General features: G+C 38.2%; 1 protein-coding gene across 2 annotated transcripts in view; it reads right to left on the bottom strand.

Moving 5' to 3' along the window:
* The window catches only part of arhgap10 (Rho GTPase activating protein 10), a 93,822-nt gene that overhangs the window by 10,485 nt on the left and 55,660 nt on the right, over positions 1 to 27,677 (bottom strand). Inside the window, exons 8-20 of one of the 2 annotated variants that reach the window (XM_065265173.2) lie at positions 26,763 to 26,892; positions 26,558 to 26,664; positions 26,294 to 26,388; positions 20,532 to 20,613; positions 20,327 to 20,366; positions 20,130 to 20,198; positions 19,734 to 19,808; positions 15,903 to 15,987; positions 14,833 to 14,891; positions 12,207 to 12,312; positions 10,098 to 10,257; positions 6,091 to 6,229; positions 1,762 to 1,924 (exon numbers count right to left, since the gene is read on the bottom strand). In XM_065265173.2, the coding sequence (XP_065121245.1) occupies positions 1,762 to 1,924; positions 6,091 to 6,229; positions 10,098 to 10,257; positions 12,207 to 12,312; positions 14,833 to 14,891; positions 15,903 to 15,987; positions 19,734 to 19,808; positions 20,130 to 20,198; positions 20,327 to 20,366; positions 20,532 to 20,613; positions 26,294 to 26,388; positions 26,558 to 26,664; positions 26,763 to 26,892 (1,310 nt within the window). The remainder of the gene's footprint in view (positions 1 to 1,761; positions 1,925 to 6,090; positions 6,230 to 10,097; positions 10,258 to 12,206; positions 12,313 to 14,832; positions 14,892 to 15,902; positions 15,988 to 19,733; positions 19,809 to 20,129; positions 20,199 to 20,326; positions 20,367 to 20,531; positions 20,614 to 26,293; positions 26,389 to 26,557; positions 26,665 to 26,762; positions 26,893 to 27,677) is intronic. The other variant, XM_065265174.2, reaches the window with a different exon arrangement.

Genomic DNA, 27,677 nt, shown 5'->3' with positions numbered 1-27,677 from the left:
AAAGCTCATGTAAGCCAAATCAGCACAGTTTTAGCGCAAATACTGACACTGTGAGTCTTCATGGTGTACTAAATTCAGCATTATTGCGCAGCATCTGCACATCTCTGGCTTACTTGAACAGACCTGTCACTACGCAACAAACAACGCCTGCCATATGCAATTCAGATTTATTTTTAAATAATAATAAAATATGTAATAAATGTTCAAAAATATATTTGGTTATTTTATTTTTGGGGGACTAGTAAAATTTCTGAATGGCAGAAAACTTAAAAATGTAGCAATGTAAATGGTATTTCAAATACTGAAAAAACAAATTTGACTAGACAACTACACTAACTGCAATCTCATTAAATTCTCCTTTCAAGGCCAAGGGTTAAGAGATTTACAGACAAACTAGCTGCGACTGTGTGTTGCATTGACAGAAGTAGATCTGTACACAGCACTGGGTAGAAGGGTAAACAAGCCGGACATCGCTCAGTGTCAATAGTGTTTACGGAGTGTGGCCGGGGCCACCTGTCCCTCGGACAAACAGCAGGCAGGATTTACAGGCGCGCGGGGCGCCGCTTCCTCTGATGGCAGAGGGTGAGAAACGGCAGGGAGAGAAGCAGAGGGTTACATAAGACCAGCGCCGTCTGCACACAGGACTGCAGGCCAAAAAGAGAGAGCGGCAGTGACTCAAAGAGCAACTCTACTGTACAGAGAGAAAAGGGGAATGTGAGGACGTGAACTAGAGAGGGAAGGGGGTGCGGGAATGCAGGGAGGTCACGGTTTGAGCAAACCGGCACGTAACCATGGCGATGAAGTACAAATTGCAAAATGAAAAGGAACAAAATCTGGAAGCAAGAGAGATGGAAACAGCGAACAGATGTGCGGAAGCATGATGTTTATTTCCAGGTGACTCTGCAGAATGCCGTGGTGTTATTTGCCAGCATGACCAAATGTTACTAGAGATCTCTATCAGCATTCAGAACAAGAACAGCTATTAAGAAGAGCAAAGGAGCTGCTATACCACAGGCAAAACCTCTGGCAAATTACACTGGGCGCAGGCTTGCGCTTGTCAGTTTAAGTTAGCTCTTGGGCTGAGAGTCTGATCCTGGGCCAGAGACCAAAACACAAACACTCTAAAAACTTAATAAGGTAAAGCGCTAAAGGGACACGGTTAAAAAATTGCTACTGATATTTTGTGTGGATGGTGGTTAAATAGATCATAAATTATATATAAAAAGATAAAACATTCTTATTAATATCTGTCTATAACTTATTTTGACTTATTCAGGCATCAATATGCTTTTAAACAGTTACACACCAAAATGTCTAACATGACATGATATGAAAGTGTGCAACATTTAAAACACTGTAGTTGCAAACAAAGCTATTGGGTGACTTGATAATACTTTAATGGTGCTTTTTCATTCTGGAGTTTGACAGTGACAGTCTAAATTTACATAGATTTTCATTATACATGAAAATGAGTGGCAGGGACATTTTTGGAACTGTGGAAGTCATATGAAGTTGGAGCTGAATGAACTATTCTTTCAAGACAATAAACAGTAGGGCCTTTTTGATTTTATGATGCTTTGATGTAAACCCTTTGACGTAAAGACTATAACCCTGAATTTAATTTATGTTTTGTTTTTAAGTAAGAACTGGGTATTGATGTCTGGATGATGATACTACATGAAGTAAACTAACCTTGTAACACATGTACTGTGACAGATGATAATTCATTTGTAAGTTGTGAAAATAGGCGAGTGAACATACCCTGTACTCTCTGGCAGAGACATGTTAATGTTGTTGTGAGGATGTTTAGATTTCTCAGGAGGCGTTCCAGAGGCGTTGGAGGACTGAGAGGAAACCGACTCATTACTGCCCGCTGATGTTTCATCATTAACCTGGGCTGGACTCTCTGAGGAGGGAGAGACTGCTGAAGTAGAGCAGAAAGTAAGAAACAGAGGAGAAAAAGAAGTTCAGATTGTAAAACCGAGTTTAAACACTGATTTAGTGAATACATTGACTACATAAACAGGTGCTTTATAAGGTTTTTGCAACTCGAAATATGTTTGTGTGTTCTGCTTGGATGTGTGTAGCAGACTTTAACTCTTTCCTCGCCATTGACGAGATATCTCGTCAATCCAGAGAAAACGCTTCCCTGCCAATGACGAGATTTTCCATCTTTCCGCAATTCCGCCATTATCCACCCTTCCGCAACTTTTTAAACCGGGAAGTATTGCCCTATGGCAAGCGGCTGCATGTCCGTGTCTGTTTTAAAGATCGGTCTAAATGGGATCTCTATGAAAAGTCCGTCACAAAAATGGAATTATCTCTGCTTTTTGCTCAAAATGTGGTGTTTTTGCAGAAAAATACCCATATTCAAAAGCTGATTACAAAAGAACCACTTTTTTTTGTTTTTGAAAGCAGAGGGTCTGTTCTTTCATTTGGTATATTGTATGTTTATATATTTAAAGAAGAACATTTTTTGGAAGGCATTAAACTTTGGTGAAAATCATGAAAAACGCTGGCGCTGGCTGGCAACTTATTTAAAAAAAAGCTGGCGGTGAAAGAGTTAAAACTGCTAACATTAAAAGTGAACCTGTGTACATAAATATTGTTATACAGTATACAGCGTCCAAGCTTTCAAAGAAACCACATTATTCCATTATTTGAAAAGTTTCTTTTTAAATGTAGCCAACCAAAAAGACGCTGCATGTATGCCTTCAAACAATAAACTTTTGAATGCCAGAGGTAATAGAAATAACTTTGACTGTAAAGAAGAGCTGTCATTCCAAATTTAAAGGGAAACAGCAAACAGTTGCAGATTGCTAAAGTGACCAACTTTTGCATCTTAGGGCCTTTTTACACCTGGTCACATGTGTTTTCTCTGAGTGGATAGCTATCTGATTTGTTAAAACTGTTCCATTTAATTCGGCTACATAAATGCGTATTGGCAAAACGGATATCAATTAGATCTTCTTCTCCGGTGAAAAATGCAAATGCACTATTCGTTACTCTATTCATTAAAAAACTTAAGATGACGCTTATGCAACAAAAGTTAGCACTTACTGTATGTTGTACTGTATGTTGGGCAGGAGACACACGTCTACATGAGCTGGAGAGCAAAGTACAGAGCAGCAGTAGAGTGAGATAGCACGATGATTTACAGGTCCATGACCAGAAAAGCGCTTCACAAAACGCTCTCTTAAAGTTTTATTTCTTTTGTTGAATATAATCGAGTTTGTCGATTATATTCAAGAAAGTTTTTTTACCCAGTGTCGTCACTCCATGAAGCAATAAGCATGTTCTCTTTGTTTGTTTGCCTCTTTCCCAGGTAACTTGTGAGTGAGGTGCTTACATTTGGTAGGGGGAAAAAAGCTGACATATGTGGCTTCATCAATCAGATGTATCTACTCTACAGTTTCAGATCAGAGAAAACACATGAAGTGACCAGGTAAAAAGGCCCATAGATTAAATAGATGGTCTGTGTGGAATGGGGAGAGGTGCAGCAGGTCGTAATTTGACACCATTGAAGATGCATTAAGTAATTATATATATATATATATATATATATATATATATATATATATATATATATATATATATATATATATATATATATATACGATACATCGTCATGGACGCCTGACGATGCGCGCATCGATACAGCACCTTCTGTATCGATTCGGATGTACTTTTGAAAGTAACGTGACGAATTTCTGTTGATCCGTGATCCATATGGAAAGGACGCATGTGTCCCGCAGAGTACGTGGAGTACGTAGAGTTAAAGGTGGTGGGGTATACTTTCAGTTTGCGTGTCTGTCTCGCTGGCGCACTTGTCTGCATAGTGAGCCGCGTACTCGCGCTCTCTCTCGCACGCGCCCATTAAAGTCAATGAGTTCATTATGAAAGAGCAGATATCTTAGCCTATACTACTGCAAAGGGCTTTATTAGCCACTCTCTTATAAAACAGTACTGACGCATTTGAGAAGAAACACGACAAAGATTTGCATGTGAAAAGTGTACGTCTAGAGAAGAGATACGGAGCTACTTCAAACTATAACTGTCACATTAATAATCTGATTTCTATTAAATAGTATTAAGTCTGACTGCATGTTTATAGATATATTCATAGATGTAGAATAATGAGAGACAAGAGTAAGGCACCATCTTTGTAAAACTGCTTTTAAAAAAACATAAGTTAAGTACTAACTCTGGGATTTTAAATATTTCTAATAGCTAATAAATGAATGGAAAAACACAACTGTTACAACACTGCTTATTCAATGTACAATAAAAATAATAATAAAAAATAATAATAAAAGTGTTACTAAATTCTGAACAAAAATGTAATACAAAATAGTCTTGTATCGTGATGCGCATCGTATCGGGACCCTTGTATCGGGATACGTATCGTATCGGGGAATTGTTGGCGATACACAGCCCTAATATATATAACACAGAATCCTTTATACAGGTACTTTACCAATTATGAATGACAATGAAAAAATAACCTATAAGCAGCAGTGTGCGGTAAAGTCCAGTGTTTTTGTTAAAGTGTAAAAGTTTCTACTATTTCTATTAAAAGACAAACATATCAAGACAGATGTTTGGCTACAAACTGGTCAAATGTCTCAGGAGTTTCCTCCTGAAGCTGTGCATGTAACTCTTTTCTATACACATATATATCTTCTATATTTTCTACATGTATATATCGTGCACAGGGTCTGTAAAGAAGATTTTATTTAAAAATAATGTTGGTTGACCTTTTCATGAATCCAAACAGGTTATGTTAATAACCACATTATGGTGGAAAACTGTATATTTGTGTATTTTAGTTATGATCAAATACCTTTTCTACCACATACCACACAAGTGTCTTTAACAAACAAATAATCCATGTTTACTGTCTTTAGTGTGGAAAGTGTGGTTATTCACGCCTTGAAAACTGCAGCGTTCTCGAAACTGAACTGTTGTTCGGAAAGTATGCTAATTCACTTTGGTAGAAGAGCCAATACTTGTCAGTGAACACCTGCACAGCCATAACATAAAAGGACAAATAAGGACATAGAGAAAAACACAATTTTTTAACCGAAAGAGGAATAGATTTATTCTCCTTTGTTCTTTACTAAAAATAAGCAGCTTAAATCTTAGCTAGCCTAATCCTGCACTGTTTCCAGTCTAAAATCTTTCCTGTTAGGTGGTATCAACCCAAACACAGAACTTAACAATTAGGGAGCTTTTAAAACAGATCAAGGCATCAGTTATCCACCTAAATATGGACTGGCAAAGTGCACCATTTGGCTCAGAATGACAATGCGTAATCAGCAGGTTTTAGAAGAGCATCTCAGCGTGCAACAGGCCCAGATTGACACAATGGTCGAACAGCGCATGAGTATATACTGTATGGACTTCAAAATCACTTTAAAAAAATCATTGTGGTTACAAAGTACACCTCTATAAAGTGCCTCAATGTGTTTTTAGTATTAATAAGAAAGTAATATTTTATTACTCCTCATGTTCTGGAGACTATGGAGCCTTTTTGATATCTGAAAAAGGCTGATACAGTGCTTCACAACTTTCTCCAAATGCTATCACAACTTTGCTCAAAATCCTATTCCATCTATGATTTCTTATTTCTTCTGAATTATGGTTAATTCCTAGTCAGCATCAAATGTCTAGCATGGAAAATAGAAAAAAAACACAAAGGTGCAATACATACATCTGTTATCTCTCAAGTTTATGAGATTTGTGCATTTGTTTTATTAAATTAAGTTAGAGGTTTGCTTGTCTTTACACCTTAAAGGACAATTTAAATCAGTTCCAATACTGGATCGGTACATAGACCACTAAAGGAAAGGGAAATTGGTGCACCTCTAGTTATAAATCTTATCTCCAGACCCAGACAGACTTTTTCTTTGATTTTCTGCAGGGTGTTTTTGGGCAAAATCTTCAAGGTTCTCTAATGTGGGTCTGCTTTCTCGCCTTCTAATATAGGCCCTATACACCATCTACTGTATATTATATATAATTCTGCATTTAACATCTAATGCAGAAAACCACAGAAATGCCTAAAGAAGATTAGTCTTTCGTACGTACCTGTATGAATATCCAGCTCCTGTGGGTTGTACACAGCCAGCGGGCGACTCTGTCGGCTGACCTTCTTGGACTGTCGGGTTGGGGCGATGAGGGTTGTAGTTGCTAAGTTTGGAGAGATGCTTGGAGCATCCCCGAATATCTAAAAGAAAAAAGTTAGTGGGATTTGCTGGCTAGGCTGAGTGTTTTGTATGTATGTGTGTGTGGAAATCAGAAGTACTGTAAGCAGTTTGTTTCGAGCTGAAGCCTGAGAGAACTAACAATGATTATGTATGCAAGTCTGAATATTTGAAGTGATAAAAACAGCAATAAACGATTCAGGCTTGAGTGCTTCAGACTTTTGCAAAGTTTTACTCACTGGCCATTAACAGCACATTAATAAACCAGACATAAAATGAGCTCTTGCGAAAGTTAAGACATAAAATAAGAGACATTCAGGCATTTTGCCCAAGGTCAGACTGACATGTGTCTGAACTGGTGGCAGGGATCTTGCACGTTTTTTAAAGCATCAACTTAATTTAAATCATGTGGTGTTTACACTGAGTCACAGACATGGAGGTTAACCGAGGTGTGGAAGTCTCGACAGGGAAGAAACAAAGGAACGAGAGCAGGATTGAAATCTGATACCGCTGTGAAATTCTGCAGAAGACAGCAAAGCCCTCTCTCCCTCTCTTTCTCTCTCTCTGACTATCTTCCTTGTTTTCTTTCAGTTCATGCTCTGCCTTTCTCTCCTGTTACCCTCTCACCCCTCTCACTTTCTCCTCGGTCGACACGCTTTCTCCCCCCACGTTTCTTCTGTCTCGCAACTTTTTCAACTTCTCGGTCTCACTCTCTATCTCTCTGGCTCTCTACAGATGGACCTGAATGCAAAACACTGTCTGTTGGGTGCATCTGGGGGTATCAGCAGTCTGGAAAGGAGCTAATCAGTCTGCCGCTCCATGCAGTCATTCCTTCCCCTGAATCTCAACACATCGCTCTCTTATTTCTACTTACCTCGAAATAACATCAAGGTCATACGCAATATCATATTTGTGTAGGAACACAGCACATAACACATTAATTTCCCCTTGGCAATATTGGATGCCGCTTCAAAGTTGTTTTTTAAGGTGGTACTGTAAGAACAAAAACTAGTTTTAAGTAGTTTAAGACTTCACAGTGCATATTATGTATAACATATTAGTAGCCCTTTATTTTACAGTATGTGTACTTATCTTGTACATATATGGTAAATATGTTGTACTTTTGAATATCTACATGGTAATTAAATGGTATAATTACAGTGGTACATACTTGGTAGTTATTATGTAACTCTGGATAAGTACTGGGTAATACCAGATACATACTTATATTGTAGGTATACTGTAACAATAAGAAACACTACTGTACTTACAAATGAATGTACACTGTAAGTATTTAGTACTTACAGGCAAGTGTGGGTTAATGGCAGGTACTTATAGTGTACGTATATAGCTAATAACAAACATTACTTACAAATTGTACATACATGGTAAGTGTGTGGCAGATGCATGCAAGTGTAAGTTAATGAAAGGCATTTATAGTGTAAGTATATGATAACTAATAACAAACATTACTGATGTGCCATTTTTGTACTCAAGATCTTTGTCCTTTATTGTACCCTTTAAACTCAAGCATTGATTATCATACGCGGTAACAACTGGGTACATTCACTAGTACGTCTATAGTTACTGCATGAAAACAGGATTGTATAATATAGTGTTGCATTTTACACAGTTATTACACAGTACCCAGTGTTTCCCATACATAGGCTCTACTTGGGCGCTGCGCCCAGGTAAATTGCGACCCGCCCAAGTAAAAAAAATCACTTTACGAATTTCCGTATTTCTGAACTCGACTGGATGACCCGTGTTTTGGAGAGAGAGCGCGAGAGAGAGAGCGCGAGAGAAAGAGCGCGAGAGAGAGAGCGCGCGAGAGAGAGGTGGGGGTCGGGTGACCGTGAAGATGATGCACGCGTCATAAACTCATCATTCAGCGGCACATACGGAGCAGCCAGGGAACACACTGCGACCAAAATGGTCGCATATGCTGATGTGCATATGTGTTTATAGCATCTAAGTTGGCTTCATTTTGCGTGCAAGCACGTTGTGTCTCTCCGGTTGAGTGTCCGTTCACGTGCTCTCTGTTTCTCAATGAATTGGGCGCGACACGAAGCAACCTCAGTGTCACATTGTATCCTTTCATGTTTCTGAACTTGAGCAGAGTTTTACCATTAGAGGTCTTTCTTCACTGAGGACGCGGGACCCGCACGGTTCCGGGTTTATATTTTAAATGGTCAGATGGGTCCGGGTCGGTCCTAGTTCATTACTTCGGGTCCCAAGTCTGATTAATATTGTGTGTAAAACCCGAGTCGATCGGAGAACGGCCGTGAGCGCTACCGCGCTAAAGCTCGAGTGCTGTTTTAGCGTGCCTCCGGTTTCTATGGCGATAGCAACTGGCTCTTGTCACGACCACGCGCCGCTTCATTTTCTTTATCCCATTTTTTAATAGTCTTACTATTAATAGACAATATCTTTACTAAAATCTAAACAGTTTGCAAAGAGATTGTAGCAAAAAGCAGTGCTAATACTGAATGAGCAAAGCTCTAGCTGACTCAGGATATAAAAAACGCAAAGCTGTAATGTAAAGTCTGTCATCGGGACAGCACAGCAAGTAGACTTTTAAATCTGAAATAATTAGTGGATTAAGCTTTTTTTAATCGGCAAAAGAGAAATAGAAAGCAGTAAAAGTGCCTATCTTATAGAAGTTATTACCATTATAACATCAGTCACATTTATAATCTATAGACCTGCACTGTCTATATAGGCTATAGTATACATAGTATTGTATATAATTGAGTTTGATAAAAGGGGTCATCAAATTGCTTCATATATCAATGCAAAAACATCAAGTTTTTTCGTGGTGCTTTGACAAACAGTGTCAGCTTTGTTTATGGCAAAAAAAGTTTGGGGTGGTTAGATTAATGAACTATAATGTGAAATTAATATGAATGTTTTATAAATCAAAGTATTGTGATGTGTCACACATTATTAGTTCTTTGTTACATGTATAGTAGACCATTTTTTGTCGGTGGATAATAATGATTGCCCTTTTCACCAGCTACCACCACAAGTAAATTTCAGATCTGTGGGAAACACTGGTACCTATCACCTAAGTTATAGCATAGTATACATATGACACTATAACTTAGGTGGTAGGTACTATGTAATAACTATGTAAAATGTAATATTGATAGCATTTAATTACAGTGTAGATACTCAAAAGTAAGTACCACACATTTGTCCGTATGTACAACATATTAACCATATATGTACAAGGTAAGTACACGTACTGTAAAATAAAGTGCTACCTTGTTCGTAAAATAAGTTAAGGCTTTCAAAGTAAAATGAGAATCAAATGAGAAAAGGGGTATATATTTTAAAGACTAAAATAGGATAAGTTTTATGAAAATATTCTTGTGGAAGGTGTGTTGTTATTACTATACAAGCAATTTATTTATATATGGAAGCAAAAAAGGCAGAGATTATAAAATATTTTCCTTCGTTCCCCTTTTGTCTCTCATAATGAACATGATTTTAAGATTAATCCAAATATTGACATCTAAAGCTTAATAAATATTTTAACCTGTATTTTAATCAAATGAATATCAAAGTCCAACAGAAGTTACAGAAGTTAGCAAATACACACATAGCTCCCCCTCCTGGCTGTAGAAAGAAGTACACCAACCTCCGTGTGGCAAGAGCTTATTCCAAAGTTTGAAAAAAACTCTATAACTTTAGGCTACAATAACATTTTCTTCTCAAAAACACAGAATTCATTCAGTATTTACTTTCAGTAACAGTTTATAGATTGAGAAGCTTGCTTAGCCTAGACAATATTTTGGAGCACCACAATGCTAAAGAAATGGTAAGTAGCTATAGGTTTTGACACAACGCTGCTGCTTATTTTTTTGTCCTACAATGTGAGAAGTTTACCTTTTCATGCTGTTCTATGAGAATCTCCACCACAATGTTCTGGAACTTGAGGTCCATGATAGCTGCCACGGTATCTTCCTGCGGCCTCATGAGGGTGGGCCCGAACACCACACCCAGATTTGCCACTGTCATCAGGTTCTGTTTACTGTTGTCAGCAACACTACACGCACAAACAAACAAACAAACAAACAGAAAAGTGATGTTATAGCTGCGTCCCAATTCGAAGGCTGGATAATTTGAATGGTCGGGGCAAGGACTTTGTCTTCAAAGGACACAGTTTCTGAAGTCCACAATGCAAACTGAAATGAGACAGTCTAGCCTATGGAACCACCTGCTGTTCCCATCTACCATTCCTGATAGAAGCAGGAAAAAGCAGATACATTTCTGACTTTCTGAAACTAATATGGATCCAGAAATTTTAGTATAATTTGAGAGAATATGACATGTTGTAGAGTAAACTACCCAACAAAATGACCAAACTTACATACAGCATTTTATTGCATTTCTTTCTGTAAAATACACACTAAGGTTTTGCAATGAATCTCATGATAAGCAAGACTGTTCAGGATCCATTTCTTCTGTCCTTCAGGACTCAAGGGAAGGATGACAACTTTTGAGGCTGCATTTTAAGCAGCCTTTGAATTAGGATGCCCTCACCAGCCTTTTGTCATGCTGGTATGAAGCAATGGCCTTCGAATGCATCCTTCATAGGATGCAGCCTTTGAACTGGGATGCTACTTGTGTGTTAATGAGCACAAAGATACTTTAAAGGGGACAGGGAGCGTGTTGAATGTATGTGTTGACATGTGACTTTGCGTGTAAAAAAAAAAGATTTAAATATGGGCCTGGATTTAGCTGACCCCCTGTCGAAGTCTCATTCACTGAAAATCCCTTCTCAATCGACCTTGAGTTATTACAGAAAAATGAAAGGAAGAAAAGCTGGTCTAAGGCCATTAAAAAAATACTTATTATAGAGAACGTTGACAGGTGCTATTTTGGAGTTGAGGGTGCATTTGGCTATAACCTTTACAGCTAAAGAACAATCTTATTTACTGATCAAACATTACCGGTAGATTAAATTAAGGTAGATGGTATTGGTAGGAGTTAAATTAAGACAGAAAGATCCCTGTAGATAAAATGAAACCTTACTATCCTATTTAAGATCAAAAAGTCATCACTTCTCTTAGGAGGAGTGTGCAGCGTAGTAGTTGTAGTTCAGGAGTTCACCACGCCGCACTTTGAAAACTCAGTGTGTCACAGACATCTCAGATTAATCACCTCTCTAATCCCATTTCAAAGAGCAGGGCAAAATTTGGCTTTCCCCTCTCTATCATTGACGGGTGCACCACTGAGCCAACTCCTAAAGCAGTCTCCAAGGGTTGAAGTGGATGGAAAAGGAATTTAATGGCAGATAACCTGAATTTAATTTCAATCGCACATGCTTTGCTGCCAGCGAATTCCACTTTATATTTTGAGATGCAGATGCCTAGTCACTGACTGCCAGAGGTTAGGGAGATTATGTGCTTATCTTCAATTTGCTTACATTCACATTATATTAAAATGCGCGGCCCGGGGTAAAGCTTTGTAACGATAGCTAACGTCATTTGGAAATCTCTTACCCGATCTCATCTCCTCCAGAGAGTGCTTGCATAACTTTCTTGTCTGAATGAGCGACTGTTGGATGAAAATGGGAGGAGTTAATCTGTCTAGAAGAAAGGCAAGGTTGGATCTAGGCAACATTTTGTTTGTTTGTGTTGTGCTTTCTTCTTCCAGAAGGGGGAGAGTATGAAATTCCTTGTGGAAGTCTCCCTTAGCGCTCTAGAGAGGAGAAAGGCTGAACTGTCCGCCTGTTTGCACTGTTGCTCGGCAACAGAGGCGGCCTACATAAGGGACATTTCTACTGGTGCTGCTATATGAAGGGTGTGTGTTTGTGTAGTGATGCTAGGCACGACAGAGAGAGATGGAAAGTTGGAGTTGAAGACAAAGAAGTAGCTAAAGATTGAAAGACAGAAAACAAGGAGAAATGAAAGAGTGAAAGTACAGTAGAAAAGAAAAAAAAAAATGGACAGTCAAACCAGTGTATACAGGAAGAAAGCAGTTTCCACTCACTTGGCAAGATGCTTGGTAACCAGACTGAGCACTAATCTGTTCTTCTCAGGGAGTTTATGAACAAGACAGTGAATGGCCTGGACTCTAGATTCTGGACTTCCACACTCTGTGTAGATAAAAGGACCATTATCAAACACAAAGTATTAAAATATACATTACTTAAAATTATATATCTTTCCACCACAAAAGTGTTTAGTCTTATTCTGCTGTGACTGGACAAAAAGACTAAATTAGTTTCTTCCAAAAAAATTGTAAAAAATTTACACGTTACAATAAGGTTAAAAGGGACATATCATGAAAATCAGACTTTTTCAATATTAAAGTGCTTTAACTGGGTCAACCTAGAAAATGTGAAAAGAACAACCCAGTAACTTATGGCGCTTTTCCATTGCATAGTACCCCACGGTTTGGTTTAGTTTGGGTCGGGTCAGCTTACTTTTGGGATCTTTTCCATTGGGTGCAGTACGTAGTACCCGATACTTTTTTTTGTACCACCTCGGTTGGGGTTCCAAGCGACCCGAGCTGATACCAAACGTGACGCGAAAACACTGTAGGTCACTGATTGGTCTGATAGAAGCGTCATCGCTATAATGTAAATATTAGCTTTAGCTTACTGCTAGCTTGCGCTGTCTCGAGCAAACATCTGTGTTCTGCTATAAGTTTCCAAACACCCTTTTAGCGATGAAAAACATCCACAGGTTGAGAATCTGGGACACCATAACAGTTTTTCCAGACTTGCAGTTTGTGGCGGCACATTCGTGACGTGCACGTCCGCATTATATATGCTTAAATGCAACTTGAATGAGGCTCAGCGGAGCGCCGTCGACTGACGCCATGGGTCGGGTGTTTGAACAGAAACTGTCATGTAAGACAGAGGTAACGTTAGTGATAAGCGCGATGTGCAAACATCTATTTGTGGTGGCCAATTTTAATTTTGTGGAGCTGAGAAATAAATAAATGTATGGGAATGTATAAGGACGCTCTCACTTGTATCATGTCACTGCAGTAGGCAGCGTAAATATAACCACGCGCCTATAATCCCTCCCACTGCAAAATGATACTAAACTCAATGGAAAAGCTAACCACGCCAAAGTGAGGTGAGCTGACCCGACCCAAACTAAACTAAACCGTGGGGTACTATGCAATGGAAAAGCGCCATTAGTTGTGGTAAACCATTCTCTGCAAGCCTGTGAAAAAATAAGTAATTGAAATTTGTCCCCCCTTGTGATGTCAGAAGGGGATAGTACTGCCCCTTAATCTGCACTATCCAACCACTGAACTGCTATTTAGTGCAGAGATCAGCTCATTTGCATTTAAAAGGATACATCCCAAAACGACACACTCTGGCAAATTTAACATGCTTTAATAAATTATCTATATCAGATTTTGAGCTTTAGAACTTTGAGATTTAGAACTTCACATACGTATTTTGGGGACATTAAAGTCATTAACTTAAAAAAGCATTGTGAAATGTCCACTTTAATGCATAAGCAGTGAACTTACTGAAGTGAAATTACTGAACATAAGCATAAGAGGCTGCTAAAAATTATATTTTACAAGAAAACCTCAGACCCCCTTAGAGGGTTTTGAATCAGAACTTTTAAATTACATCCTTTAAATTTAAAAATGCTATACTAAATGCTAAAATTAACATGAATTAATAAATGCTAATGCTTACTAATGGTAACAAATAACCTAATTGCAAAGTGTTACCAGAATTAGTTTTGCAGATAGTTAAAAAACATATGCCAGGAGGATATCTATGAAGTTGGTTGAGAGAATGCCCAGAGTTTGCAGAGCTCTTGTCCTTGCAAAGGCAAGCTTTAATCTAAAACTTAGCTCTGCTTTAACATATTAGTCAGTGCATAATTTCCATGCTTCTATTTGACCTTACTAATAACCCAAAATGTGAAAATGGCAATAAAAAAGAATGATTAGATATGTCCAAAATCTTAACAGCACTGTACTGGTATCCATAAACTTAAAAACTTAAAAACAAATGACTGTAACAGAACTGAAAAGCGAAATTATACAGTACTAAATCAACTTCATTTTACAAAAAAATATTTTCCCCGGTGCTGGTTTAAGCCCTCTATGGGGTGGTTTCCCGGACAGGGATTAGACTGTCCAAACTGAAAACAACTTGAACTGACATATCTTAAAATACAGCAGTGCCCTTTGTTTTGCCTCAAAATGCACGCCAGTCATGTTTTAAGAAAGGCATGTTTGTAAAAACTAGTTCTATTTCCTAATTAAACTAAGACTGGTTTAAGATAATCCCTGTCCAGGAAATCACCCCTATATGTAACAAACCATGAACTAACAACCATTAGGCAGTCTGTATCACTTAAGATAAATAATAATTAGTGATTCTTTGCATGAGTATGGAGTGGGCTTTGCACTATTTACTATATTTCCAGCTCCTCTCAATCCTGCAGAATGAACAACAACTCACTCTGTCTTGATGTTGTTCATGTTTTTAAAGTATCAAACATTATTTCCCCTTCAGCATTTCATAAGCTCTTTATTGACAAGGGCATGCACATAATTCTTGATCTACGAAGTTTGTTAAGGAATTGATTGAGGATTAGGTTGATTATTGTCTGAGCAAGGACAAAGACCTTACTTGCAGGGACGATGAACTCCTTATACAGCTCATATGTCATAAGTGGCTCTGGAAGGCTCCTAGAGAGAGAAAGAGCGAGAGAGAGAGACGAGAGAGAGAGAGAAGAGAGAGAGAGAGAGAGAGAGAGAGAGAGAGAGAGAGAGAGAGAGAGAGAGAGAGAGAGAGAGAGAGAGAGAGAGAGAGAGAGAGAGAGAGAGAGAGAGAGAGAGAGATTTATTGGCTGTATTAGGCATTATTGGACACAACACCATGATTAATGTGGCTGATCGTCGCAAGAAATGAGATAAAAACACACACACACACACACACAAAAATACACACACACAGTGATAACAAAGTTCATTTGAAGGTACTTTCGCTCTGGCAGACATCCCAGCACCATAACCCCAAGATGAGCCCAGCACACCAATACTATCCACACAAACAAATGTACAAAACACACACACACACACACACACACACACACACACACACACACACACACACACACACACACACACACACAAAACTACAGTATGCTGCCAGATGGTCAAAATCTACCTTGTGCTGTTCTATTGTGACACATCAATTACAGAAATTAATTCATGCAATGTTAATTAAAACAGTACATAATAAGCCTGTTGTGACTGCCAGGAATACTCAACTCACCAGTAAATCAGATTAAAAAAAAATTTTAATCGCACACATATTTATCATTGACACAGGTATTTGAGATTCAACTGATATATGTCTAATGATGTCCAATACGTTGCATTCTGAGGTTTCATACCTGATGTTTATTTTCTAGCAAAAGGCAAATGCTTTCTATTTAACTCTTAGTATAAAATAAAAAGTTAATTTGACAAAGGATAATGAGCCCAGCGTAGGGGCTATTTGCAAATCTACACTACACAAGCAAGACAAGCAAAAGCAGTTTGTGGCTTTTCAATCAAAACTTTAAGGCCACAATGTATTCTGGCAAATAAGAATCAGTGAATATATATATATATATATATATATATATATATATATATATATATATATATATATATATATATATAAATGCTTCTTGTCTGCAAAGAAAAACTTACCTTAGGTAAAGCTTTAAAGCACTGGTGATGGTTTTTACGTCCCAGTCCTCACTGGCTGCTAAATCTATGTCGCAGCTCTTCTCATCTAAAGATCCAAAACAATGAAAATTGTTCTGAGTTATGCACGTGGTGGACTTTTTATCTTAAGCAACAGTTGATCTGTTTACAGATAAACAGTTTACAGTACACTACAAGGTCTACATTTAATCAGAATTATGTTGTCCCTGGAGGTTGAGCCCATGGCCTTTGCATTGCTAAAGCAATGCTCTACCAGAAAGAGATTTAAGTGATAAATTCTGATTAGGATGTTTAAGATTTATAACATGAAAGAGAGTTTGGGGCTCAGTGGAGGAGTGTGATGGGATATATATCTGAAGAATTTATTCAGTTTATTTGATTTCTCTTTCTCACCCCTATGCCGTACGAGTATGCCAAAGGGTTTATATGTAAATATTGTCCCACTTGGACAATCGCCAATTTATATGCATATGCATGTGTAAAATGATCCACTTTTGAGTGTGTAACTCCAGTGCTTTGATATTTGTAAAGAATTCAGCCATTCATCACTTCAAGACAATTCACTTTCTGTCTGGCTAGCGGTTACCATGGTAATGTCTGAGTAATTTTATATAAAACATTTAAGGTCACTTTAAGCTCATCATAAAACGATCGTTTTAAATGTTTTTGTGCCATTTTAAAGGCAGAGGAAATATTTATTGACTTACTGCACAGATTTCAGGTATTTAGACCTATTCAGATCTCAGATCAGCCTGTTCCAACCTGTTCTTTACCTTCCTGACCAACATGCCAGTCATGATGAAGTCAAATCGCTATTTGCTACTCCAGTGAGAATCTGAACTGTATATGCAACATCAGTGTTGATGGCATAAACACAGAGCTGTGCTTCCATCAAAACACAGTTTTTTTTCTAAAACCTGTAATTATGATGGCATAAACTGAGAACTGATGTACTGTATGTAAATAAATGTATTACGGGTGCATTTCTTTTACCATTTTGATCACCTTTATGTTAAGTACTAAAAAACTGGAATGGTACAAATTCTGAATAAAGTTTATTAATTGATATAATGAAATGTCATGTATGTTTAAAAATAATTGCATGTATTGCATTAAGTTTATTAAACAATTCTGAATTCTCATTGGATCATGAAAAAAACTAGAAAAATCGCATTCATGACAATTTATGGTGATTTTATTTCCGTTACTCCTTTGCCTACATTGACGCTGATAAAAGAGGGGCTCCCTTGTTTCAAAATGGCGGCTCTATTTGACACATTCGTTCCAATTAACTTCCGTAGCCAAGGCGACATCTAGTGTATGTATATATGATTTTTATTTAGCACTAAATTTCCTCATGGTAAATGCTGCATTGTTTATTTTAATTCCTGACATATAGGGCCCTATTTTAACGATCCAAGCACATTGTCTGAAGCGCACGGTGTAAACAGGTTTGTCCGGTTACACTTTTGCTAATTTAACAACAGTAAAAAAATGGTTTGTGCGCCAAGCGCACAGTCTAAAAGGGTTGTTCCTATTCTCGTAATGAGTAATTTAAAAGCCAGTTGAGCTGGCGTCATGCCGATTTCCTAATTAGATGGTGGAATTTGTAAACTGAAAAACTAAGTGGAGGAAGAAGAGTTGTTTTCATTTGTATTGATTGGTTTTAAAACCTTTAAAAGTCGTTTTCTTTCAGTCAAGGAAGTAAAATTAGCAGGCTTTTAATTGCTGTAAATGGATAGCCTATACATGATCAGTGTAATCTTAAAGAATAATTTACAATTATGCAAGAAAAAGTTTGTACTCTAAACATAATTTATTAGTAACAAACAGGAGATAAAGAATTTACAAACGTGTGGAAAGCCTCCGGCACAGTGCTGCGAGTGCTTTGAAAAGCATTACATAAAAAACGGTTCTCATCTCATAATATCCACAGGTACAAAGTAATAATAACCTTTTACATTTTAATACTTTGATGTTTCATATTTTAAAACGTTTATATGCTGCTGCTGCGCATCCATGTGTGTGATAAGCAAATGCACGCAGTCATCCCGTTTATAGCCGCATACTACTAATGCGCTTCTTAAATAACAAAAACAATATTGCGGCATTGACTTCAGACCAGCAACGCGCTAACAATGCGAAATGTGAAAATGATAATTGCGCGAAAACTAGAAAAAGATACTTGCGTCGCGCATTGCGCCGGGTGTATGATAGAGCCTTATAGTCTTTTGTGCCATTGCCTTATTAGGGGTATATACACCAAAGCATTTAAACATGGCTGAAAATGGCAGGCAGACGACAACTGTACCTCTGTTCTGTTATCTTCATTTATTTTTTAACTCTGGGCGTGGAAAAAAACAGCAAGCTGCGGCCCTCAGCGCGGACAAAACCCGCCACCTGCTCCAGTTTTTAAAAAGTGCAGCACTGTCATTGAAAAAAATGGCAACCGGAGGGGCCGTGTCCACTTAACAGTTGAGAAAAGTTTAATTTTGAGTAAAATAGGAGTTCCCATCATCCGTCTCTCGTCAGTAACTGGAGTGGATGGTACATATTTGTTTATGACAACCAGATTTATAAACACATACACTCTAAAAAATGGTGCTAAATAGCACTAAAAGTGGTTCACTGTCTTGTCACCTACTGTACTGTATGCGGAACCTGTGTAGCACCTGTGTAGAACCATACTGTGCTTTGTGGAACCATAAGTGCTGCTTTAGTCATACTTAAGCACCACTTATGATTATACAGAGGTGCTATATCGGTTCTTTATACCTAAAGATGGTTTCCTATGATTACAAGCTTTTAGCACTATTTAGCACCATTTTGTGTTTACTCACTGAACCTCACTAAACGAAACACAGCGACAAAGTCGCTTATAATGTGAAAGTACAGTTAGTGATTTACTGTATTTTCCGTCATTTAAAAAAAACTGTTTATCATAGCTTTGTAGACTAAGCTTGCTTAAATGTTTTCTCATTTCATTGTAAGGCAATTTCATTGAAGCGTCTTCAAAACATAAATTTAAATGTACACCTAAAATAAGGAGATTATCTGGAAATGCTCCAGAAACTGTGCTCACTAATGTGCAAAACCGCTTGCAGAACTTACAAGTGACAGTGCTCTGAATTTTAAAAAGACAGCTCAGGAAATGATTTGCTGGATATTTTACAGGTTTTTAGTGAATGAGCTAACTACAAGAGCTCAGGCTGTTCTCGGATGAAGATGGTGGATCCATATAGAGCGCTAATGGCCATTAGAGTGGTTGAGTTCATGTAGCAGCAGGGGCTCGGGCAGCCTGCCAGCTCGACATAACATTTAACATTCAGAGCAGAGAGATACCTGCTCATGTTATGAATGCATGAGAGAGAGAGAAAGACAGAAAGAAAGAAGACTGAAAACAGACAAACGAAAGAAAGAACATAGGACAGTAGCATAGCAGGGAGACAGTGATAAAGAGAATGATGGTGATCAAAGTGTGTGTAGACTAGTTTGGGTTTTGGGGGAGGCAAATAGGATCATGAAAAGCATCAGAGAGCGACAGGGAGAAAGCGGCCAGAAATCTGATTGCTTGCCTGTTGTAATGGAGCCAAGTGTCACCTACAAGGACAGAGGGACATGCAGACATACACCAGACTAGACCAATGTCTGAATGCCAATGACACTCGGTAGAACACTGGTTCTGGGTACAATTATAGGGCTTGAACTCCTTGAAGTTAATTTAAAGACCCGGTACATTCCAAATCTGTCTATAATGCACAGCAGAATTACAGACCAAAAACTATAAATACAATAAATGAAGACTCAACTTACCAATCATTAAACTGAGAAGCTTCTGCACTTTAGAACTGACCCCTCCCACTCTGTACAGACCCTGATCACTAATACCTGCAATGAGAAAACAAGATTGAAGAGAAACGTCTTCATATATTTTCATCAGAGTGAACTCATAAAGCAAAACAGTCTGTACTTTATATAGCCTTAACAACTGATCTGGAAAACTAAATGATAGGCTTCTGTTTTTCCTGAACTTGTTGGCAAGGAGTAAAACTGCTAGATCAGTCTGCCCCCTAGTGTTCAGCGGGTGTCATTGAAATATGTTTGAGAGGAAGAAACCTGCTTTGTTGCTAGACAAGACAAATCCTGCAGTAATGCCTATAGCATTTCATAACCCATACATCAGCAATTGTTTGTTTTGTTGACAGTTACCTCTGGATTCAACGGCATTAATGGCATTTTTCACAAAGCTTATTCCCACGTCATCCAGCTGGGCATCAACTACAGAAATCCACAAAGATCTTTCTTGTTAACCAATATCACAGGACAAAAAAACTAAGAATTTTGCATTAACAGTACAGTAAATGCCAGCAGTTCACAACACAAGTTATTGATTTAAGTTGACTCACTTCCCCTCTCTTTTGAATGAGTCCGGTTGAGATACTGCATCTGTGTGTCATAGATAAACATCAAAAAACACACACAAACCAGACCAGCATGACATACAATACACCTAACCAATCAGTCAGTATTAATACACCAAACAAGATAACTGTTACTGTTCACTGAAATGCGTAGCATAGTTCACAGAGATAAACTGATGGATTCACGCACTTGTTCCTTTCCTCCCATTGCATGTATCCAGAATCTGTAGTCATCTTCTGAGAGTGCCTGGACAGTCAGCAATGTGCCTGGTCTAGAAGAACAACCACACAAAAACCATTGTCAGCTTTACATTTTATCATTATGTTCATTTTCTGGAAACCGAACCCATTGTGTTCTAGCAGTTGAGCTAAAGGTTTTTTTGGCTTAATTTCACAAACCAGGCAATTCCCACTGGATAAAATTCCTCTACACATTCATCATATCCTATTTCATTGAAAAAATAGATACCAAATGGCATTTGACGTAGTGTTTTATTCAACTCCTCATTAGGAAAGATTCTGACGAAGTATTGAACAGCGTACAACAAAAGAAATTCAGACCCCCCCCATTTTGTAGGCTCCTTCTGAAATCAACAGCCAATCGCGGTTCTGCAACAGGAAAGCACCAATATGCAAACTCCTCCTTATCTGAAAGTGATAAAAGTACCGGGCCCTATGCTAAGTCTCTGAAACAGAGCACCTAAATTCTGAGTCTCCCCCTGAGAGAGACAATAACAAAAACACCATCATTCTAAATATCCGGCCCTGTGCTGGGAGACACTAACAGATCACCAAGAACCAACCAAGTTTCTGAAAAATCTCTCTGAGAGATTTAACAGCTCCTTGTTCTGAGTTTCACAACAGAGTCTGTAACAGATCAAGTTTTGAATCTCAAGCCCATGTGGTAGGAGTTAAGAGCAGCTCACAAGTTCAGAGTTTCTGGCCTGTGCGTCCAGAGACTGAGCGGACCACACCACTTTCCGAGCTTCTCGGCCAGAAAAACAATCGCCAGCGTCTGCACCCAGATGAAGCTCAGAAGAGCAAACCTTCACTTTAAGGGACCTTCATCTGCTTGTTCCAGATTGTTAAAGAGCACCTATTTTATTGCTAAAAAACTGCGTTATTTTATGTATTTGGTATAATACAATGTGTTTGCATGGTTTATGGTTAAAAAACACATAATTTTTTTACATAACGTACATTTTTGTAACTCCAGATTTCACGCTCTTCCTAAAATGCACGGATTTGAAAAGATTTGTCCCTGATTGGTCAGCTAATCTGTACATTGTGATTGGTCTGACTACCTCTGACGTCAGCCGGAAACGTGACGCTCCTTACCAGAATGCTGCGTTTACACCAACCGCGGAAGAGGCGTAAAGCGCGAGTGATTTCAATGTTAAGTCAATGTGAAGACCCGTTGACGCGCATCTGGAGGTCCCGCAGCAGGGAAGAGGTGTTTGGCGTGACGCGAAAGACGCGTTTCCGCCTCATTCGCGCGTCTAGCTCGCGTAATAGACACGCAATTGAGCGTTGTGCGCTGGACGTGCGGAATGCGCAAATGGTGCTTTTTGTGCATTTTGCGGTTCACGCGAATTTCGCACCGCGTTAACCAATCAGGAGCCTGCTTGCTGCTGTGGTGGCAGCCCCGCCTGGAGTCACTCATTCAACCAACGCTTGATATTGTCCGTAAGCAGTCACCCGGAGCTATAGGACACAAGTTCTTATTTCTATAGAGAAGACAGGAATAAAAAGGACTTCGCTTGGAAGAGTGTCAGTGCGGCCTTGGGCAACCTGGCAACCTGCTAAGTTGTAAAACACATTTCACTTTTGAGTCATGTGACGTTTATCGACCCATGTCGTTTATTTTTTACCCCTATAGTTGTTACCAAATACAAACTGGTAACTCTCTCGATAAATGCACAATCAACATCAGTCATATTGCAAACAGACAACCGCATAGCACTTGCCACTCCCACAAGAAGAGGAGTTTGCCTTTTTCCGCGCGTCTACTCCGCTCTACACACGCGAATCGTAGACGCGATTTTGACACCGGAAACGTGGTTGGTGTAAACTCAGCATAAAAGACTTGGTTGCTAACAGGAGTTAACTTCGTTCCTCTCGAGTTTCAGGGGATCACTGTTTCACAGCACTTTGTGTTCAAGGCTGTTGAACAGAAACTGACTCCTTTCCTTAATGCAGCACGAAAACGCCTGACCCGTGGGCAGATGTGCCACCACCAGACTGCTCAATCGATAGCAGAGAACGTAAATATCACTTAACCAAATCTCTTTCTTGAAACCTTGGTATTGGGGTATTCTGTCAGTATTAACTATTTACCATAGATGCTTCTCAATATTGCATAACTGATATTTAAATGTTTAACACATACTTTTTCAATTATTTGTGTTATGAGAAATAAGGTTGTCATCTTATTAGACAAAAAAAAAAAACAGTCTGCCATAAAGTCACTTCTATTCTCAAATCTTTTCATTTTTGTATTTTAGTATAATTTAGTATTGTTTTTAGTTAATCTTGTTTATCTTTTGTCAATAAATTCCACTTTATTACCAGTGTATCTGCCTTGTGTTGAAAATACAGTTAAAGGTTCTACAAGTTGGCCAGCATCTCACAAAATCCTTCAGATAAATTAGATGACAAACTCCCTCCCATTACATATTTTCTTATTGTTAAAGGAAAATTCTTTAGCTGGTGCCCCGAGGAAAATAAGGGAGGGGTCATCTGACACACACACACGCACACAGACTAGAGGTGAAATTCATACACATACTTAATGGCATACTACCCCGTGTGAAAATCACTACATTAATTGGTGCCCCTGTGAAGATTACTATACAAGTGCCTGATGATACATCTGATTTACGTTTTTCATTCACTGGGCCTGGTTTGGCTTTTGCAAAAGGAAGTGATTAATAAGTGCCCTGAGTGTTTCTTGGATAATCACAATATTTAGATTTCCTAATCCTCTGACAATTGCTAGTCAGTGTCTATGAATCTTGACTATTCACCTTGGCATGACTTGTCTTGCACTCTTATGAAAACTCAGTTAGTCAAAGAGCAGTCTACAATTGTATTATTTATTGCTTTTTTACTTTCATCTATAATAAGTGGTAATAAGTTAACCAAGTGTTGAAATTTGCTAAAAGAAACAATACAATATTTCATAAAATCATTCAACTATGGAGCAGTGGGATCTAAAGTCCTATAACGTTTTAACCACTTTCTAATGTGTAACTACTTTCTAAATATTGTTCCTGCAGTGTTGTGTTAGCAACACAGAGGTCATTGAGTTGATCGAAGGGCACACACATACTGACACACTAATGTATACCTTGAATGTATTGTAAGTCACTTTGGATAAAAGTGTCTGGCAAAAGCATAAATGTAAAATGCTGTTTCTATTAAATGAATGCACATTTTTGCATTTGACAGAAGTAATCAATAGCAATCTACAGAACATTTAAGCTTTTTCACATTTTATCAGTATGTCTGTTTCCTGCAAGGTCTTAGACTTTCATCTGGATATAAACTAAAAAGTGACATTATCTGAAACACATTTTGTTTTTAAACAGTGTGCTTTTAGAATAAAATGAACTAACTTGTTGCTACATAGGGACTGTATATAGTGAATTTTGGATGTGTATGATAAACGTCACTGCATGTTGAAATGAAGAATGATGCAGTGATTGATGGACAGGTGAATATGAGGTGTTGATATTTTCTGGGACACATACAGTACAGTAAGTGCTTACATTACACTGTAGTTACGACCAAATGAGTTATCGGATCACAAAATGTTACACCTCAATGAGAAGCTTTCAAAGTTTCAAAAACTATCCAAAGTATAAAAGCGTATAAAAAAATTAAATCAACTTATAACATTTATTCTTTTTATATTTTTATCAGATCCCCTCTAAATAATTTAAAGGTACTGTGTGTAGGGATGGGTACCGAAACCCGGTATTAAACTGGCCCCGGGGCTAAATTATGAAAGACCGTAGTATCAGTAAGATCTGACGCTATCGGTTCTGCTTTCGGTCTTGGAGAAAAAAATGTGCACATTTTATCTCACCAAACATTTCTAATTTGCTATAAAATCAAGACGTTTGTCTGTAAGATCAGAGAGATTTCTCATGCGCGCCGCAGAAGCTGTCTGTCACACACAACAACGAGCGTGGCGTACGTTGCACATAAGCACACAACTCCCGCTTAATTCAAAGAGTGATGATGGCGGATAGAGGAAAACGTTCAAAAGTGTGGTTATACTTCACAAGAGTTGATGCAGACAACGCTCGTTTTCATGCAGGTAAGTTCAACAAGATGTTTGCATGTAAGGGCGGAAACACAAGCAATCTGTCAAAGCATCTTTCAGAAGTGCATTACAGTCAGAAACTGTCCCAATTCAAGTGCTGTGACCTTCTAGGCATGCAACCTTACCGAGCACTTGGTCTTTCAAGGTGGCTGCCTCAGAAGTCCGCAAAGAGAACTGAAATGAGACGGTCTAAACCTCGAAGCACCTATAATTTGCGTCACCTGCTGCACGCGCCCACCGCGCCTGTCAGGCATGTATGCTAAAATCATGTTGAATCAATGTTGTTCACCTCATTTAATATAAATGTACCATCTCCCTAATTGGTTTGCTTACCTTACGTTAAAATTCTGTTGATTTCTTTTGGGAGAAATGACGTTATGCATTCAACATATTTCCTACTTGTTTTAAAATCCTAAATAAAGAAAAATCAGTATGTAAACATTTATTTGGCTAAACGCTCAGCACTTCAAGTTAGTTTAAAAAATAGCCTACATATAAATATCTTATTTAGAGTATTTTTTCTGCAGCTTTCACGCTGGTGCATTAACAAATATATGTACATTATTTAGAAATGATATCCAGACATTAATTTGTAATGATGAAATGCAGACACATAATTAACTTAATCATGTGAACATAGGTTCATGATCAAATGTTAACATTGGCCAAAGTACCGATAAGAATACCGTTAAAGTACCGGACCATTAAGCAGTATTGGTAAGAGTAGTAATACCGTTAAAACCTTAACGATACCCATCCCTAACTGTGTGTAGATTTCAGTGGCATCTAGTGGTGAGATTGTCTGAGACAACAAAGACCCTTTTACAGCCCACCTGATCAAATCAGTATTGTATCACGCAAAATCCAATATCCGCCGTGTTATTCTATCATCTTTCTCCCTTTTTCCCAAAACGCAATAAAAGCCACTCCTCCTTTTCTCCCGACAGCATATAGCTTCTCTCGTGCTAACACATTGACCCCAGGAGATCTTATGAAAAACTTTCCATAATTTTACTCAAAGTCAACGAGAATCACAGCTGATCGCTGTGAAAAATGTTAAGCGATGATGTCAAGTATAACTGCGCTGCAATGACATTGTTCCTAATATGACAAAGTAAGTGTTTTGATAAATGCCATTAATGTTGATTTTTTTTATCAGGGTGTACAACTGTTCAACCAAATTAATATAAAATGGCAAAAATGAATGCACATTTATACATTGATTGAATAGATTTATAGAATTGCGCATTTTTTTTGCATTTTGTATACTTCTATTGCCAAAATGCACGCGCATACATTGCCACATCATCCTTGTGTACAAACAGTAAAAGGGTATATAGGGATGAAAAATGCTTTTTAGAACAGTTTGTCTGTTTAGGGCTACAGCAGAAACGGGCGGCGACTTCCATGTAAGGAGTTCGCCGTGTATGTAGATAAAACATCTCATTTTAAGGTAATAAAAACAATACAGTTGAGTCTTTATACACCACTGATAATATAGTTATGTATATTATATTGCATTTGTGTCAGGAGATCCTTCTAAAAGTCCCACATTGTACCTTTAAATGGTAAAACTTATAATAGCATGATGATGGGGGCTTTATGAACTATGACCAACATACCGATCTGTAATTTCTATGTCAAAGCAGAATCTCCTGTCGAGCGTGTCTGTGGTTTTTCTGATACAAGACTTGAGTGTGACAGAGTCCGTCTCACCCTGAAGGAACACATTTGAACAACTAGTTATTGTTTAATCAGCCTTTGTTCAAGACTTATATTACAACTGACTGCACTGCATTCAAGCTGTAATTACAGTATTAAAAGCTAAAATATTCCACATTTACATGTCCAAGACTAAAATACCATGTCATGTCATCATCACTCACAAGTTTTCCTCCTGATCTCTGGTCGAACGTGACCATGTGTAGAATCTTCTGTTCTTTAACGAACGTACAATATCGTTTCACCCAGCTGGATCCAAAAGGTGGAGGTCCTGTAAAAATAAAAAAATATTCTGAGCAAAACCAAAGAAGAAAAGAAAATATGACAGTCAATGATTGAGGGTGACATCATAAGAGTTATTGTGCATACGTTTCTCCTGTATGTACAGATAGCCCTCGCAGCTAATAGGGCTTGTCTGTCTGTACTCCAGTGGTGAATCTTTGATTCTCTTCATTAACTCATTCACCTCAGAACGTGTGCCTTCAAAACGATTCCGTGTCTGAAAACAGGGGAACATTTGAAATCATAATTAATTAGGTTTGGAAAAATCCATGGCACTCCCAACTCAATTTCCCACCACCACCATTAGGAAAAAGTAAAAATTCCATCTTTATTTATAGTTCACTGATTTCAAAGTATTTCTTACTAACATAACGTACGTAATTGAGAATTAAACATGGTGACATATACGCGAGTCATTTTTCAATATTCTTTGGTAATCACCTGCTATTTATTCATACAGTATGTGGCCTCACAGGATAATTTTTTAGCTATACATCATTAAAATATTTTCAACGGATTAAAATAGTGAGGGAACTGATGTGGTCCAATCAGACAGACATGTGGAGGAAGTCGAACCTCAAACTTCCGGCTTACAACTGAAAAACAATTGAAGGTCAGTGTAAACAAAGACTTCCAGTTTTCCCCTGGCCTTCTCGAAAGGCTGCTGTATCCTGTCAGTGTATTTCTTTCCACGTTACCTTGCGAGCCAAACACAAGTGTGGCCAGAGCATGATGGGTGATAACAAGCAATCTAGTCCAATCATGCTACTTCCGTAATAGATTTGGCAACACACATATTCGACCGGTTGACACGGACTGATTGAAAATCCAATGACTTTTCTAGTTTGAACACAATGCAAGGCTTTATAAGAATAAAAGTAGAATAAGCCTGGCCCAAGTCACACTCCCACTTAAGGGGCTGATAACACAGAACGTGTTTTTAAATGTAAAAATGGTTTAAAACACTGCCTTTATAAAAGAGCAGTGCACTGTGTTTTTTTA

The sequence above is a fragment of the Paramisgurnus dabryanus genome, chromosome 4 (genome assembly GCF_030506205.2).
Source record: "Paramisgurnus dabryanus chromosome 4, PD_genome_1.1, whole genome shotgun sequence".
Classification (NCBI taxonomy): domain Eukaryota; kingdom Metazoa; phylum Chordata; class Actinopteri; order Cypriniformes; family Cobitidae; genus Paramisgurnus; species Paramisgurnus dabryanus.
This window is presented reverse-complemented; position numbering and strand designations above follow the sequence as displayed.